Below are 15,498 nucleotides of genomic sequence, written 5' to 3'. Positions count from 1 at the left end.
TGTTATTTTTGTGCATGGAATTTTGGCAAAAAAATTGCAGCTCTGTGGATCCTGGTTACTAATACTCTACAACATTAACTCTATGTACCTTATTGATTTTCAAAACACAAAAATATAAGTTACAGCTTTTCAGTAACACCAACTAAGCAATATTAAACAAAAAAAAACTTACTTCTCAAAGGTAAGCTGACCTTTTGATAGATTTGCTGAGACTAACTTGTGGTGGAAGTGAAAATGAACGTTCGGATATTGTTCCGCGGCTGAAAAAAACAAAAGGGCAATAATAGATATCAGAATTTCTCTTTAAAGAAAATTTCAACATACAGGGTTTTTGACAGTTCATAAAAATCAAATGTAAAAAGCCAGCAAAATTTGGTATTAGAACTATTGTATTTGTGTGTTGTTTCTTTTTCTTTGTTTGGAAAAAAATTAATAAAGATTTCATTTTGCGCATAAAACAAACCGATGATAATCAATAGAAAAAGCAAAGAAAATAAAAATAGAGAAAAATAAAAATAAAAGGGGGTTGAAAAATCGAAAAATTAATGTTTCGAAAACCACAAATACAGTTCATTCCTATTTCCAGTTTACAATCATTGCGAAACTGTCAATCAAGGATTAGTATTTTAGTAGATGTATTGTCGGGGGCACAGTGGAGATTCCAATGAGAACTATATAATTGAAATTTTATCAATCCCAACAACTATTCACTTTATCAATGCAATATATTATCACATTGACCACTACTCTTAGCGTATTTTGTATACTTTTATCTCATCAAGAACAGTCCTTTGTCAACAAAAGAGGGATAGCAAAACATAAGATAGTGAGGGGCGTCGTTGGGGGTGTGGGGGAAGTTTGGAGCGGGGGGGGGGATGTTGCCCCCCAATAATGTGAAGAAACGATTATTATATATCCCATGCCCCTTGACTATCCAGATATGGAACCCTCTTGCCCCCCTCCCCAAATAAAAATGCTGAAGATTCGCCCCTTGACTATCCAGATATGGACCCCCCTCCCCCCCCCTTCCGAATAAAAATGATGGATATTCACCCCTGAAGATAATTAATTTCTAATTTAAAAGACAATAAATGAAGAAATTGTTAATAATCTAAAATACTACAACTACTATGCTACTACTAGAAATTTATCGCAGCAACAAGCCATCCAAGGCCAACATAGGTACACAGGCTTCCCCTCCATTCCAATCTATTTAAAGCTTCCCTCTTTACATCCTCCCAAGAAGTTTCCATCTCCCCCAAATCTTTCTTTGAGACAACCTACCATTCTATTCGGGGGTGACCTGCTTTTCGTTCGGCCAGGAACGGTTGCTGACAAGGACATTCTTGGGCAATCTGTCATCTTTCATCTTCAGATTAATCAAAAAGGAAATTATAATTTGAAATAGTGCGGTACGAGCTTTGTGAACCATGTTGAAGGTTCTTTCAACTCTGGACTGGTCTCTAGAGCTACTATGGTGTTTTTAAGCATACTCATGAATTACATAACAAATTACTTTATTCTTCAAGCTCGTCCCATGTATTATTTTGTTCTCTCTTTTTCCCCCACCACTTCAGGTAGAAGGGATGATCACAGAAACTTGGGAAGGGGCCGATTCGATTGTGAGTTAAAAGCTTTAGTAATATTTTTCGGAGTTATATATGTTGAACTCTGAAACAGAGAGGTTCCAAAAATCACCACGATCTTTTTACCCAAGCTCAGAATGCCCACGACTCAAAATGCCAACAACTCAAAATGCCCACGATTAAAATGCTCACGGCTCGAAATGCCCACGACTCAAAATACCCACGATTGGATAAATTTTAGGTTACAGTCCTAAATTGGGGATGTGACGAGGGGTTAGTTACTCCCCAAACCCGTATACACTGGGTGCCGGTGCTGGAAGGCGCAAGGAGGTTGCCATTTCATCCTAGACAGGGTAAAAACTGACAAAAGTGGAAGTTGCCAGGAGGTGCTGGGAGGGTGCCATTTCATCCTAGACAGGTAAAAACTAACAAAAGTGGAAGGTGCCTAGAGGGTGAATGTACACCACGTGCCGGTGCCAGGAGGTGCCATTTCATCTCAGACGGGGTAAAAACTGACAAAAGTGGAAGGTGCCAGGTGGGTAGAAAATAATTGTTTTCTGTGTTTCTTGATCAGTTTAGAATTGATTGTGTTCAAGTAAAGAAGCAATGTCGTATAAAATTGTGCCGACACAGAAAGCAAAACCAGGAGATACAAATAAACCAGTTAACTAGCATCATGAAGGTAAGAATAATTCTTTTATTATAAATAACATTTTAGGATTGGTGTTTGGGATTTTACCCTGTCTAGGATGAAATGGCACCCTCCCAGATCCTCCCGGCACTGGCACCCTGTATACATGGGTTATGGGAGTGAGAAACCCCTCGTCCCATCCCCAAATTAGGACTGGAACCTAACAATTATCCAATCATGGGCATTTTGAGTCGTGGGCATTTTGAGTCGTGGGCATTTTGAGCCGTGGGCATTTTGAATCGTGGGCATTATGGTCGTGGGCATTTTGAGTATTAGCCGATTAAAAAATGACACTAACATGCACTCCTGTAACTGACCCTCTGAAAGCTTATAGATAGCTATTTTTCTCGTAATAGTGAATAAATACAGTAACCATGCTTCCAGGGATGATATAATCCACCCAGCCCCATGGGAAGGCCTCTATAAACTGTAAAAATTGACCATTGTTTACAAATATGTTTTACATGGGGAAGAAGGTGGGTATTGTTTGATTGTGGCAGCCAGATTGGCCTCAGACCTTTTTAGTCTTTCGATGGAAGAATTTATTAATATATCAATGGAAGAATGTATCAATGTATATCCCTTAAAAAACACATGTGTGTCAAGAAGTGATCCAAAACTGGCTTAAGAAAACGTGTTGCCCCTGACCAGTTTGAAACTTTTAGCTGAAAGTCCCTGGGCCAAGGGGAATCTAATGTACAAAAAAATAGTTTGTGGGTACAGACCCCTCAACAATTGGGCCGTGAGAAGGATACAAACTTATTGGGGGGACACAGGTCCCCAAAAATGTGACTCCAATAAGGCCTAGATTGTTTGTCGATAAGCTTGAAGCTTTTAGCTTGGACTCCTTAAATCAAATAGACCCTATCCACAAGAAATATTTTTAATTAATTAGTTCCCCCCAAAATGGGCCGAAAATAAGCCAAAAAATTGTATTTTTTTAGACTAAAACTTTCAGGGATCGCTGCCGGGGCCAAAAGGAGCTAAAATTTTGTTGGGAAGAAGAAGAGGGTGTTAGGGGGCAATGCGCTTCAGACGGGCTTATTTTTTCTGAATATTTCCCAAACTTCTGAGTATTCTTTTTTCCAGGAAAACAAATGGAAATTGAATGACTCAGTCAAAAATTCACGAAATCAGTTTATTGCTATTTAAAACAAGCCAAAAAATCTTGGAATGGCTTACCATTGATAAGCGCTTCATTCAAGAATCGCCTCCCAACTGAATAGATACATTGTCCCTTTTTGCCATAAGGAATAGCATAAGTAGAGCCATCTGGCCTGTGAATCATTCTAGATTCCATTGGAATTCCATGATCTCGTACTATCGCATCTTCTAAGCCAACGCCTCGCAAAGCAGTTGAACCTCTGACAGACATAGCAAGGTTAATAGATCGACCAGGAACATGCTCAAGTTGTCGTATATCTAAAAAAGAGATGAAAATTGAGACAAATAGTAAATAAGAGTAATTATAAATAGTATCTGTTACTTTATTATGTGCAGAAAATATTTATTTATTTGATTTCCATAGTCACTTCAAAAGTTAAGCATCCCATTAAAAAGTAGTATGCGAAGTACCGGTTTCAGTAAAATGCCAAGCAAATCAGTATAAAACATTTTCGACCCCCCCCCCCCATCTGGAACCATCTTCAGTCTATTCTTACCTGATAACTCCAGTTTTCAAAGTTTCTTCTTATGAATGTTGCAAATTATGTTGTTTGTTGTTGTTTTTTTTTGGGGGGGGACGGGTAAGAGCCACATTTTCATCAGCGTTGTCGCGTTGAACCATTAAAATAAATAAGGAAAACTAATAAGTTAAATTTGACGACGTTTTATATACGTAAAATTCATAAATTAGCCTAATCCCAAAAACAATTACACATTGAAGGCAAGCTATATTTTCTTATGATGATTATTGCCATATATTTTTAACTTGTTTTTTGGTGATTTTTCTACCCCAATTTTTTTTATATGGTTCCTCCTACTACCAGAAACTGTATAACTGCATTGGCAGGTATACTTCATTATAAAGCGAATTCCGCCTTCTACGACTATGACTATATACCGTAGTTCTGCCCCAAGTTGGATGGATGGATGATAGACAATCTATCAACAAGTGAAAATGACATCATTGTTACACATTCCCGAAAAGGGCTTATGCCAGCCTTGTCTCTCCACTCAGACTATCTGTCATGGCCTTTTTCTCCAATCAGTCATGGATTGGAGGCAACTTGATTTTAATTCAAAATCAAAGGACTCGGTCGATCTTTTTTCCTTTTTTCAAGATAATATGGTTGTGTAAGTTTCTATTTAAAAAACCAAAACTATCAGTTTTAATTTTCAATGTCCTTGGAGCTTTTAAGATTTAGAACAATTGGTAAACCGGGGCATAATTTGCTATGGGATTCATTAGTTTCAGAACTATCCATTCACAGAACCAAAATCGTAAAATTGCTTGGAATTATTCTTAGAGAATAATCAAAATATATTTAGAAAATAGGAACATTTTCCGGGGTACTTACGCATTATACAGAACACACACGAGAAATTTTCTCTGCAATATCTAAAAAAAGGGGTGGTGGATTTCGAGACAATTAGTTTAGGCTCAGTGGAAAAACTACGGTGCAGGTATATTTCGATCAAATATTTAATATATAATGCTGGTTTTTTGGTTAGGTTAGGTATTTAATGTAGTCCGTTCTGGGCGGCCTGTTTTCCATAATTCTCCGTTACAGTACCCATAATTTTGTTATAAAGTATTATGTTTTAATTGCATAATATCATTATATTTATATAATTATATTATTACAAAATATAATTATATTTTTAATAATGAATTATTTTATTATGTTAAATTTCATTGGGAGAAAGCTAACTTCACTTCTCAGATGTGATCTGTATAATACGTAAGTAACTTTTCGGGTTTTCTTATGTTTTTTTCGCAGGTATTTTTCCATCCAAGTGTCAGAAACATAAAAACAAGTTCCCCCTTTTCAAAGGAATTTAGAAGAAATTACTAGGAATTCGTCTTAATTTTTTGGATTTCTTTTTGCTTGGTTGTTATAGCATCCCTATAAAGAAAGAAACATAGAAACAAACCTAACATAGAAACATAGAAACAAGCAAGTGCTAACAAGTGTCAGAAACATACTCTAGTAGTCAGATAATGCTGAATTTCAGCCAGAGGCACCATTTGAGGGGGTCAGGGGTGGGCAAATACCCACCCCTGATTTTCCAGGGAAGCCCAAGCTTCCACCACAAAGGGCCCTTTGCCGGCCATAATAATCCATCATGTCCAACATAAGCCATTCTGTCAAATTGATTTGAAATTACTGCACGCCTATTAACCAAAGAGCGTAATTACTTGACGACCCTTGGGGTAATTACGCTATTTGCTATTAATTATTGTAAACTTTGAAAGTAGGTAAGATACATAATTCGAGTTATGTCAAATGCCCATTACCTAGATGATTACGCAACACAAAGTGAGTCGGGGGGGGGGAATATGGAGTTTATGCCCACCCCAAGATTTGGTCCAAATGGCGCCTCTGATTTCAGCTATCGAAAGATAGCGACTTTGCAGTCAAACGTTGAAACATTGAAACCGTGGGACCACAAAAAAGTAACATATAAAAATTAGATATCAAACACAATGGTAATATTGCAGAGAGGATATACGTTGTTTATTTGTTTTTTAGCTCCAATATTTAGATTTCTCTATTGTTTGCTTTGAATCAGTATAACATTAGGTACTTACGTATTATCCCGACCACACTCAAGAAGTGAAGTTAGGCTAATCATAATGAAATATACCAAAAATATGATGAAAATATTATGCTTTAGCAAAAAAAAAATTATGGAGACTGCATCAGAGAATTATGAAAAGCAGGCCACCCAGAACGCATTATATTAAATGCATAACCTAACCAATCCTACATATTAAATATTTAATTAAGATATACCTGCGTAGTAGTTTATCTCACTGATGCTAACCTGATTATATCCGAGTACATACAGAGAAACCGGCTTTAAACAGATCAAGAAAAAACAGTGTGGTCGGGATAATACATAAGTGCCTAACATAAAATCAATTCAGTGGTATATAAATCTAGTATAATAGAATATGGATGTGAAGACGAAGAACTAGAGCAAAGGTTAATGTGTATAATATGCTTTTTTTATATTTCTTCTGTTTTCTTCTATTTTTTTCTTTTCATATTTTTCTTTTAAATTCTTCTTACATCATGTCACTTATGAAAAAATTCTAAAAGGTATAGATGAGGAATAAAAAATTTCAAAATATGTAATTTATGCACTTTTCGGAGAGGAAAATTTAAATGATAAAGGGAAAATATCCTTGTAAACATGCTAGTTAGCTGTCACTATAATTTATACCATTTTCTAGAAGGACTACTCAAAACTAATTGATAATATCGCAAATACTGTTTTTTGATTAGAAAGTGCAATGGCTTCATGGAAATCGGGCGGGGGGGAGTTATTTCTTAAATTTCAAGTAGTGAAGGTAATTAAAACAGTGTAGGAGAAAAACGCAGAAGAGCATGTGGCACCAATTTATGAAAATGTTGGAGGGAGATGTATTTTTCCAAATTTATGCCAGGGGGAAATTTTGATTTTTTTTTCAATATTTTTAATAAAAATACCAAAAAATAGTTACTTTTCAATTAAGGTACCGACAAAAGTGTTTTGTTCGATCTAGAGGGGAGCAAAAATCTAGGGGGCGATTATCTCCCAAGCAATTGGTATCGTTCAGAACAGCTAGTGTATGTTACTTCTCTTATTAAATTTTATACCAATGATGTCACATTCGATGGGTTGCCTACTTTTCACTATCTAATTTTTATTTCGCAGCGCCATATGTCACGCACAGTTGCGACAAGCTTGGTACGCACCACCTGATGTACATGATTTCTGGAAGTTGGAAACCCCTCAGTCACATTCATTACGTAAAACTGAGAAAATATGGTATATTATGTAACCAGTTACCTTCTCTAAGATCGTAAACGTGAACTTCGAATCCTCTCTTTGCCAAGTAGCATGCATTAAGTGCTCCGACCTGAAATAACAAACAGGTAATAATTAAACATTTGAAACGCAAAAAAGAACAAGTTATGATAATCGAGTAGGACTGATTAACTTTTAACTGATATGGTAACTAGCCTATCTAGAATAAACTCGCCTGTTTAGTTTTGACTTCTTCTAGGCATTCAATTTTCAAATCCCGTCAAAATATTATAATCAACCAAATTAGGAATTTAATTTAAACCGATAAAAATTATCCTAAAAGTTTCAAAAGGAAGATGAAATCCTACTTTGTGTGCTGTCAGATAGGAGAATTTTGAGAAGACAGTTTCTTACAATTTACAACTTGGCTCATTTGAATTGTTTTTTATTTTTATTACATAAGAGTATATTTACCCTCCCTGTCCTTAGCTTCAATCATTGGAGCATATTAAAGAAATTGGGGGGGGGGGGGGGGGTAATAGAATTTATTTTTGGGGAAGTGTATGGACACCTGAAATTCCTTATTCTAAGCACTAAGCACTTCTTATTCAAATTATTAAATAACTTTTTTTTATTATTGTCCCCCCCCCAAAAAAAAATCCTAGGTGTGTGCCTGTCTTTCCCCCTCCCCTATCAAATCTAAACGTTTTGAAGACTTGTATATTATGAAGGTAGCTATACACAGTAGACAGTAGGTCTAGTGTACTGTCTACTGTACTGTAATTGTCTATTGCACTAGATCGCCCACTATCTACTGTCAAGCAAGCCCACAGACAGGGGAATGGGCCTGGTAAAGTCTGTGTGGAAAGATAACCCAGTTGAGTTTAACCATGGGAGCCCATAGACTGAATTTTAGGAGTGAGGGCTTACCTGGTCTAACCGGTACTTCCAATGCTGTATAACAGAAATCTCAAAACAAAAATATTGTAGGCAGCGCAACAGCACCGCCTAAGTAAAGAGCGATGTGGGCATAATGTATTATTTATTTATTATTTTTTTAGACCAGGGCACTTCTTATAGGAAGAATTACCATAGAAACTTCAAAAAGAGCTCATTCGATTGGAAATTGAGAGGGCTAGTGCCCTTTTCAATAGTTAAAAGTGATTGGAGGGCAACTAGCCCCCTCCGCCCCTCTATTCCAATCATTTCCCCAAACACACCCAATCATAATTTTGAGATATCTATTTTTGTTCAGCGAAGTTTAAAAGTCCGGAAATTATAACTTTGTGGATGAAAGCCCCCCCCCCCCCCGGCAACCCTCAGGGTAAGGGCTGTAAGTTATGCCCTGGTGGGATATATAGGATGTTTATAGAAAGGGTGGTCATATAAACCTCGGAGGGGGCTCACTTGATTGGTAATCAGAAGTTCTGGTGGCCTTTTTAACAGTCAAAAATGATTGGAGGTCAACCAGTCCCTCCCCCCTATACCAATAATTTTCCCAAACACATCCAATCAATATTTTGAGATAGCCATTTTGTTCAGCTTAGTTGAGAAGTCCAGAAATTTTGTCTTTGAGGATGACCTCCCATAGCCCTCAAAGCAAGGGTTGTAAATTACGCCCTGGGGCATATAAGATTTTTATAGAAAGGATGGTCGTAGAAACTTCGGAGAATGCTCGTTGGATTGATAATCAGAATTTATAGTGCTCTTTTTATAATTCAAAGTAATCAGAGGGTAGACCCCCCCCCACACACACACACACACGCATACGTCGTATTTTCTCGAAACGCGTCTGAAACGAAGATGGCCATTTGTTGTCGAAGAAACTTCGAAAAGGGATCTTTCGGTTGAAAATTGAAAGGGTCAATGCCTTATTTAATAGTCAAAAGTGACTGGAGGGCAATCAGCCCTCCCTCACACCCATCACTTACCCAATCACTTCCAATGAAAACTTCGAGATAGCTATTTTGTTTGACGTAATTTAAAAGTCCAGAAATTATGTCTTTGAGGATGAGAACCCCCAAGTCCTCAGGGCAGTGGTTGTAAGTTATGCCCCGAGAGTATATAAGGCCTTTATGAAAAGGGTGGTCGTATGAAATTCGGAGGGGGCTCATTGGATTGGATATCGAAAGTTTAAGTTGAATTTTTAAAAGTCAAATTTATCGGAGGGCAGCTATAACCCCCACGTCATATTTTCCCCAAATGCATCCGATAGAAATTTTGAGATAACCATTCTTCCAAAAATAGTCCAAAGATGACATAAAAAGGCCTTTGGGGTTGACACAACCCCCCGAATCTGGGGATAAGGGTTGTAATTTATGCCTCGTGGACAGGAAAGGTTTTTATGAAGGGTGGTCTTGTGAACTTTAGAGGAGGCTCATTTGATTGGAGATGTATGGTTCTAGTTTTATTTTAAGAGTAAAGCGTGATGAGAGAAACTACCCCCCCCCCCCCCTTGACATCCTCTTTTCCCCAACACATTAGATCGAAATTGCGAGAGAGACATTTTGTAATGAATAATCCAAAAACAATATAACAATGTCTTCAGTAATCAAATATAAGAAATGTTTAGGCGGACGCTGAACTAAATCAAAACAAACTATGAGCATGTGAATTTTCAAAAAGGTGACAAAGCAATATCTCAAGAACAACTTATATTATTAAGTCAGACCTTTAAGAGTAAGTTGGGGGGGATTTTGAATTAGCCAAAGGGCCCCATGTGTATACTTTTAATATTACCACTACAGTTACTGTAACTAATGACGCTAAGAGTATTAAGGTGAAACCTTTAGGAAGCGTTTAGGGGGAGTTCCAATTAAACGAAAAAAGTGTATACATGCAAGTTTTCAAAAGGGCATATAAGCAATATCATAGGCAGCGCCATTCTATAATAGCTAGAAATACCATTGAAACATTTAAAGAAGCTAATTCGAAACAAAATTTAAAGTTCTAGTGTCCTTTTTAAGAGTAAAAAGAGATAGGGGGGGACAATCAGCCCGTCTCTAAAGCCGATTCGTTTCCCAGACAAATTCAGTCAAAATTTTGAGATAACTATTTTAGTCGGCATAGTAGAACGGTTCAGCAACTATGTCTTTAGGGATATTGAGCATGTCAACCCCCCACAAATATGCAATTGTGGGGTATTGACATGCTGAATATATTGTATAGTAGCATTTAGCAAAAACTAAATGCTACTTTAAAACTAAATCAAAAGGCATTGTGTTTATGGTTGCCATTAAGACACTTCAGCAATATATCGACTGGGAGAACGACTGGGGGTATTAAGTTGAAGCTTTCGGGGCTACTGCTATTACAACTTCTGCTTTTAAAATTTAAATAAAAAAATAGAGCGTAAGTGTTTCCAAGTTACCAAAGAGCATAGATAGAAATCATCTGGGAATGATATTGAGATTTATTTTTTCAGGTCAACTTGAGGCGGTATAAAATTAAATTTTAAAAGTACTGATTGTGTCAGGATTAAAAACTGTTGAAAAACTTTCTCCCAATATACAAATAGCAAGCCAAACTATGGATTCTTATAGAAAAAACCTAAAAGATATAAATATTTGTTTTCATAACAAATAAAAAAACAAATTTCAATAAAAAACGAATAGAAATTAATTTACAAAACTTTTTGCACAAAACAAGCTTTCCAAAGAAAAGTAGAGCTTCATTAAGCCAAAAACGGGCAGAAATAAAGTCAAATAATCTTCCAAGCTCAAAACTGAAACAAATCCACATCCATAAATAAATGAAACCCAAAACGAACAGATATTAGAATAAATAACCGAGTCAAACTCGAAACCAGCAAAAATTAATATCAGTAGGGATGATAACCTCCATGCCTTTTCAAGACCAGAACATAATTTGCGCTTTACTGAAAACAAAATACGTTTTAAATTTTTCACTTTTTTTACTTAAATAAATAAAAAAAAATAAGACTTCAAGGAATAAATATCAGCATATGTATATTAAACTGACAATCCACGGTCACTTGTTGCTTTTTTTTTCAGGAAAGCCTAAATTATATTCACGTATTGAGGAGGCATGGGGGTTGTCAGCATCAGTAATGTTAATCTTTGCTCGTTTTTGAGTTTGACTCGGCTATTCATTCTAAGTTCTGTTTGTTTTAAGTTTTATTTATTTATTGATAGTGATTTGTGATAGTTTTATGCTTGGAAGATGATTTGACTTCATTTCTGCCCATTTTTGACTTAATGGACCTCTTTACTTTTCCTTGAAAAACTTATTTTGGGATTTTTTTTTAATTAATACAAATATAAGGCAGCGTTATTCAGCTAGGGGGGTTACCCCCCCCCCCTTATGGGCGTCCATGAGCTTAACTCTAGTTCGGCATAGTGGTGACATGAAAGACACAGCATAAGAGGGAGATGGTAATGTCGCCAATAAATACCACTACTTTTACGGTCACTTCAATTTCTCATTGAAGTGGAATCAAAGTTCTTTGGGGACTTGTCTGTGGTGTCAAGGGAGTCCATCTGCGGGTGGCACTCTCTATCCGTGCTGAGGACAGTGTCTGATAGGAAGTTAAAACATCAAATCTAACTAGACTTCCGGTGCCAAGACCCCTTAGCACCTTGTCTGTGTTGCGGAGCAATATGTACAACTATATCTCGTGCGTAATAAACGTGAATGCTCCCGTATTACGTTTGCAGATGCAATTTGCTTATTGCAAGTTATTGTTTATGAGGTCAATGAGTAATTAGAGAACTTCTGAAAGTAAAATTATATATGTAAGAAATATTGTCAAACTCTGTCTTTAACTGTGCTTTGACTGCATACTATTTATTCCAGTCCATGGACAGTCATGAAACGGTTTATTCTGGAAATAACCGTTGTTCTGGCAAAGTCTAGAAAATGATGGGGGAAAAAAGCAGCTGCAATAGCAGTAGTGTTGCTCCGCAACATAATTAGCGAGGCTTACTTCACAGGGCTCGTAAGATGAAAGCTGACGGGCAGTAAAGTAAGAGAATTTTCATGTTTTTTACTCGTATTCCTTCCAAGTAGCAACAAAAAGTGGTATCCAAGTTTATTATTCACAGTTTTGCAAAGTTTCTTCTAAAAACAAAAAAAAAGTCCAAAAATAAATTTTTAAACAACAAGGCCCTTCTGAAAGAGTATTTCTGGTGGAGTTGAGCAAAGCTTAAAATGAACAAAAAACTGACGGGTGACATTTCCGTAAGTTTTTAGGATTATGCAAAACTAGCGCTTCACTGAAAACACAAGTTAATATAGAATTCCTTATTCGTTGGACAGATGAAGCGCTGTATGTATGTAGTATAGGCTGTGAAGCAACAATCTTTGTTCACTTCAAGTCTTAACTCCACTGTTTATTCCCATCATTAAGAAATAGCCACCTTGAAATAGTACATGAACAGGAAGGGGGCTGCTTTTTAATGCTTTAAGTGGGGGGGGGGGGTGCGGTGGCAACTACCTCCTCCTTAAAACGGTATCAATGTCAGTTAATTCCAAGAATTACTTTTTTCCAGAAATGTTTTTTTTTTATTTGATCTCCATTTTTTGCACGGAAGTGATCTGCACCCGCAAAAGAGTGCACAAATAAATCCCCCCCCCCCCCGAAAAAATTGACTTTATTTTTTGAAAAATACCGAAAACTACTGTTTTGAGGAAGCTGAATTTTGGGAAAAACTTGTTTTCACTATTATGATCGAAATGTCGCTTCCGATCATACGTTTGACTGGTTCAAATGTGCAAACTTTGACGTGACAACCACTGAGCCAGGGTAGCCATCCAGTGACAAAAAACACCAGATTTAAGTGATTTTTGGGTTGATTTAGTGATTTTCTTCAATAATCTATTATTCATGTGCTGATTTTCATTTCATTGTTTTTTGGGTTGATTTAGTGATTTTCTTCAATATTTTAGTGATTTATGTGCTGATTTAGTGATTTTTTGTTTTTTGGCAATATAGAAAATCACTAGAAATAGTGACGAATGACTAGGGGAGGCAACCCTTCCGCCGAGAATATCCGAACACTTCGTGCTTTTATATCCAGAGGGTGAGATTAATGAAGATAAAGGGAACATATTCCAAACCAACTTTTTAAGCTCTTTTCACTGGTATAAATTAAATTTAAATTTTCTGAGCGAATTCATAAGTATTCCATTATATGGCGTATATCTCCTTTCTTCTATGGAGTAAGATAGTCCTCTTCTGTCAAAAGTATTCTTGATCCAATTCGAAATTAATCAACCTTTAGCGTTTGTCTCTTTTTTCCTTGACGAAAAAGAAGACAAATGCCATTATAGCTCCATAAAATAATCCTCCTCTGTCAAAACTTGGGTATGTCTCTTTTATCTTCATAACGGTACAACATAGACAATTCTGACTGCACCAGTCGATTCCTCGTGCTAAGTTTACCCACGAAACATACATAACTCATTTTCGACCAAAACGACATATGTGACACTTGTAATTGTCACAGCCGCTCTCTAAATGACAATAAGAGACGGAGAATTGTGACGTCATTTGTAATGAATTAATATATAAAGGATAACAGAATGCTAAATATTTAGCGTAATCGAATTGGAAAGAAATTATTAGAAAACAGATTTTCAAGAACTTACCTAGTTCTAAAACCGTATCCAGAACATTGTCTTGGGGGCGCGTAAGGAATAAAAGTATCCTTAGGACTGTTTATAGGCATGTCCTGCTAATGAAATTGCAAAACAACTTGTCATGGGGGCCCACCAGGAAGGAAAATAACCTTAAAACCGATTATAAACATAAATTAACTACACAACTAATACTGACAAAGCAAATAAATACCTAGTTCTTTCCTCGCTCAGGTGCTGCTGGAGTCGCCGTAAAAATACCAACAATAAAACAATCTTAACACTCCAATATGCTCCTCCACACACATCAAACAACCATTGAAAAAAATGACTTGAGTGTATATATAACTCATTACTAGAATAATGTTTTCTTTTAACTTTAATTCTAAATTCTCCAAACCTTTTTATATTATGAATTCTGTTATCGTTACTATTCCATAATTTTATTCCTTGATAAATAAAAAAAGACTTATACTTTATAGTGATGACAAACTGGAGTCAAGATTGAATCCAGGGGGCTGTTACTGCGTTTGACCCCCCCCCCCAATTATTCGACTCAAAAAAGTAACTAAAATGTATATAAACAAATTTTTGATGCGATTTTTAGTTTTTTCAAAGTTGTTTTTCAAATTTGTAAAGTTATAAAGATAAGTTATTATTGTTGTAGGTGATAATTGTAGGTGATAAAATTCCAATAAAACGCTACCACAGTAGATTAGATCATGAAAACGTACTTCATCCAAATTGATCTAAAATGGGAGAAACACGACACCTTGGTAAATATATGACTGTTCATATTATTAACTTACGAATAAAGTGAACATACCACTCAGTACCTTTTTCTATGCTCTTTACGAATAAAATAATCGGTTCTTTCGCAAAATTCATATTTAAGCACTTTTTGAGCTCGTAAGAATAACGAATTTTCAATTGAAGTATGAGTTATCAGTTGTTTTCCGACAAAATAATACGTTTTCTCAGCGCCGTTTTCTCGGTCGTTTTTGACAAAATAATGCTACGTTTTCTCAGTGCGAAAATTGTTTATAAGGCTAGTTTAGGTTAGAAAGTGCTTAAATTTGGGTTTGGAATAGAAGCGATTATTATATTCTTAAAGAGCATAAAAAAGGCGTCGAATGGTATGTCTTTATTGGTAAGTCAATAATATGAACAGTCATATATTTATCGAGATTTCTCAATAAATTTTAAAAGTAGCTTCTTACCAATCCCCCTCCAACCACGGCAATGTGTAATTTTTCCGATTCTTTAGACATTTCTTTGTTCCAATCAAATAATCGACTAAATAACTCGCACCCTCATCAACCTGGATGTTGAAGCTTGGCCAAAAACTTGGCTCCGCAGTTGTAGGATCTCCGGTATTAGCAGGGTTGCCATATGAAACAATTCAGAGCTCCATAGATTGAGCGAAAAGTTATTGGTGTTTAAAGGTTTTTCATCTTTAGTCTTTCTACCAACTATGTCATTTGCAGTCTCCATTATTGCGGAGGAAGCATGCTCGGATAAGTGGTCATTCTCCTCAGAAGTTGTGAGAGGTGTTTATATTCTCATGATGTTGTATAGTTTTGTAATGAGACTAGTGGTATAAGCAATTTTTTTGTGGTAAGGTCGTGGAGAAGTTCTGTTTCTTCTGAAATTCTGAGAAAATTA

The 15,498-nt window shown here is 36.2% G+C and overlaps 1 protein-coding gene across 1 annotated transcript in view; it reads right to left on the bottom strand.

Annotated features, from left to right (window-relative positions):
- LOC136027491 (kynurenine 3-monooxygenase-like) overlaps nucleotides 1–15,191 on the bottom strand; it is a 54,940-nt gene extending 39,749 nt beyond the window's left edge. The window contains exons 1-4 of the mRNA XM_065704805.1: nucleotides 15,054–15,191; nucleotides 7,279–7,348; nucleotides 3,460–3,699; nucleotides 173–260 (exon numbers count right to left, since the gene is read on the bottom strand). Coding sequence (XP_065560877.1) covers nucleotides 173–260; nucleotides 3,460–3,699; nucleotides 7,279–7,348; nucleotides 15,054–15,104 — 449 coding nt within the window. The 5' untranslated portion in view covers nucleotides 15,105–15,191. The remainder of the gene's footprint in view (nucleotides 1–172; nucleotides 261–3,459; nucleotides 3,700–7,278; nucleotides 7,349–15,053) is intronic.
- Nucleotides 15,192–15,498: the final 307 nt, after the last annotated feature.

This window comes from Artemia franciscana, chromosome 1 (assembly GCF_032884065.1).
Source record: "Artemia franciscana chromosome 1, ASM3288406v1, whole genome shotgun sequence".
NCBI classification, from domain to species: domain Eukaryota; kingdom Metazoa; phylum Arthropoda; class Branchiopoda; order Anostraca; family Artemiidae; genus Artemia; species Artemia franciscana.
This window is presented reverse-complemented; position numbering and strand designations above follow the sequence as displayed.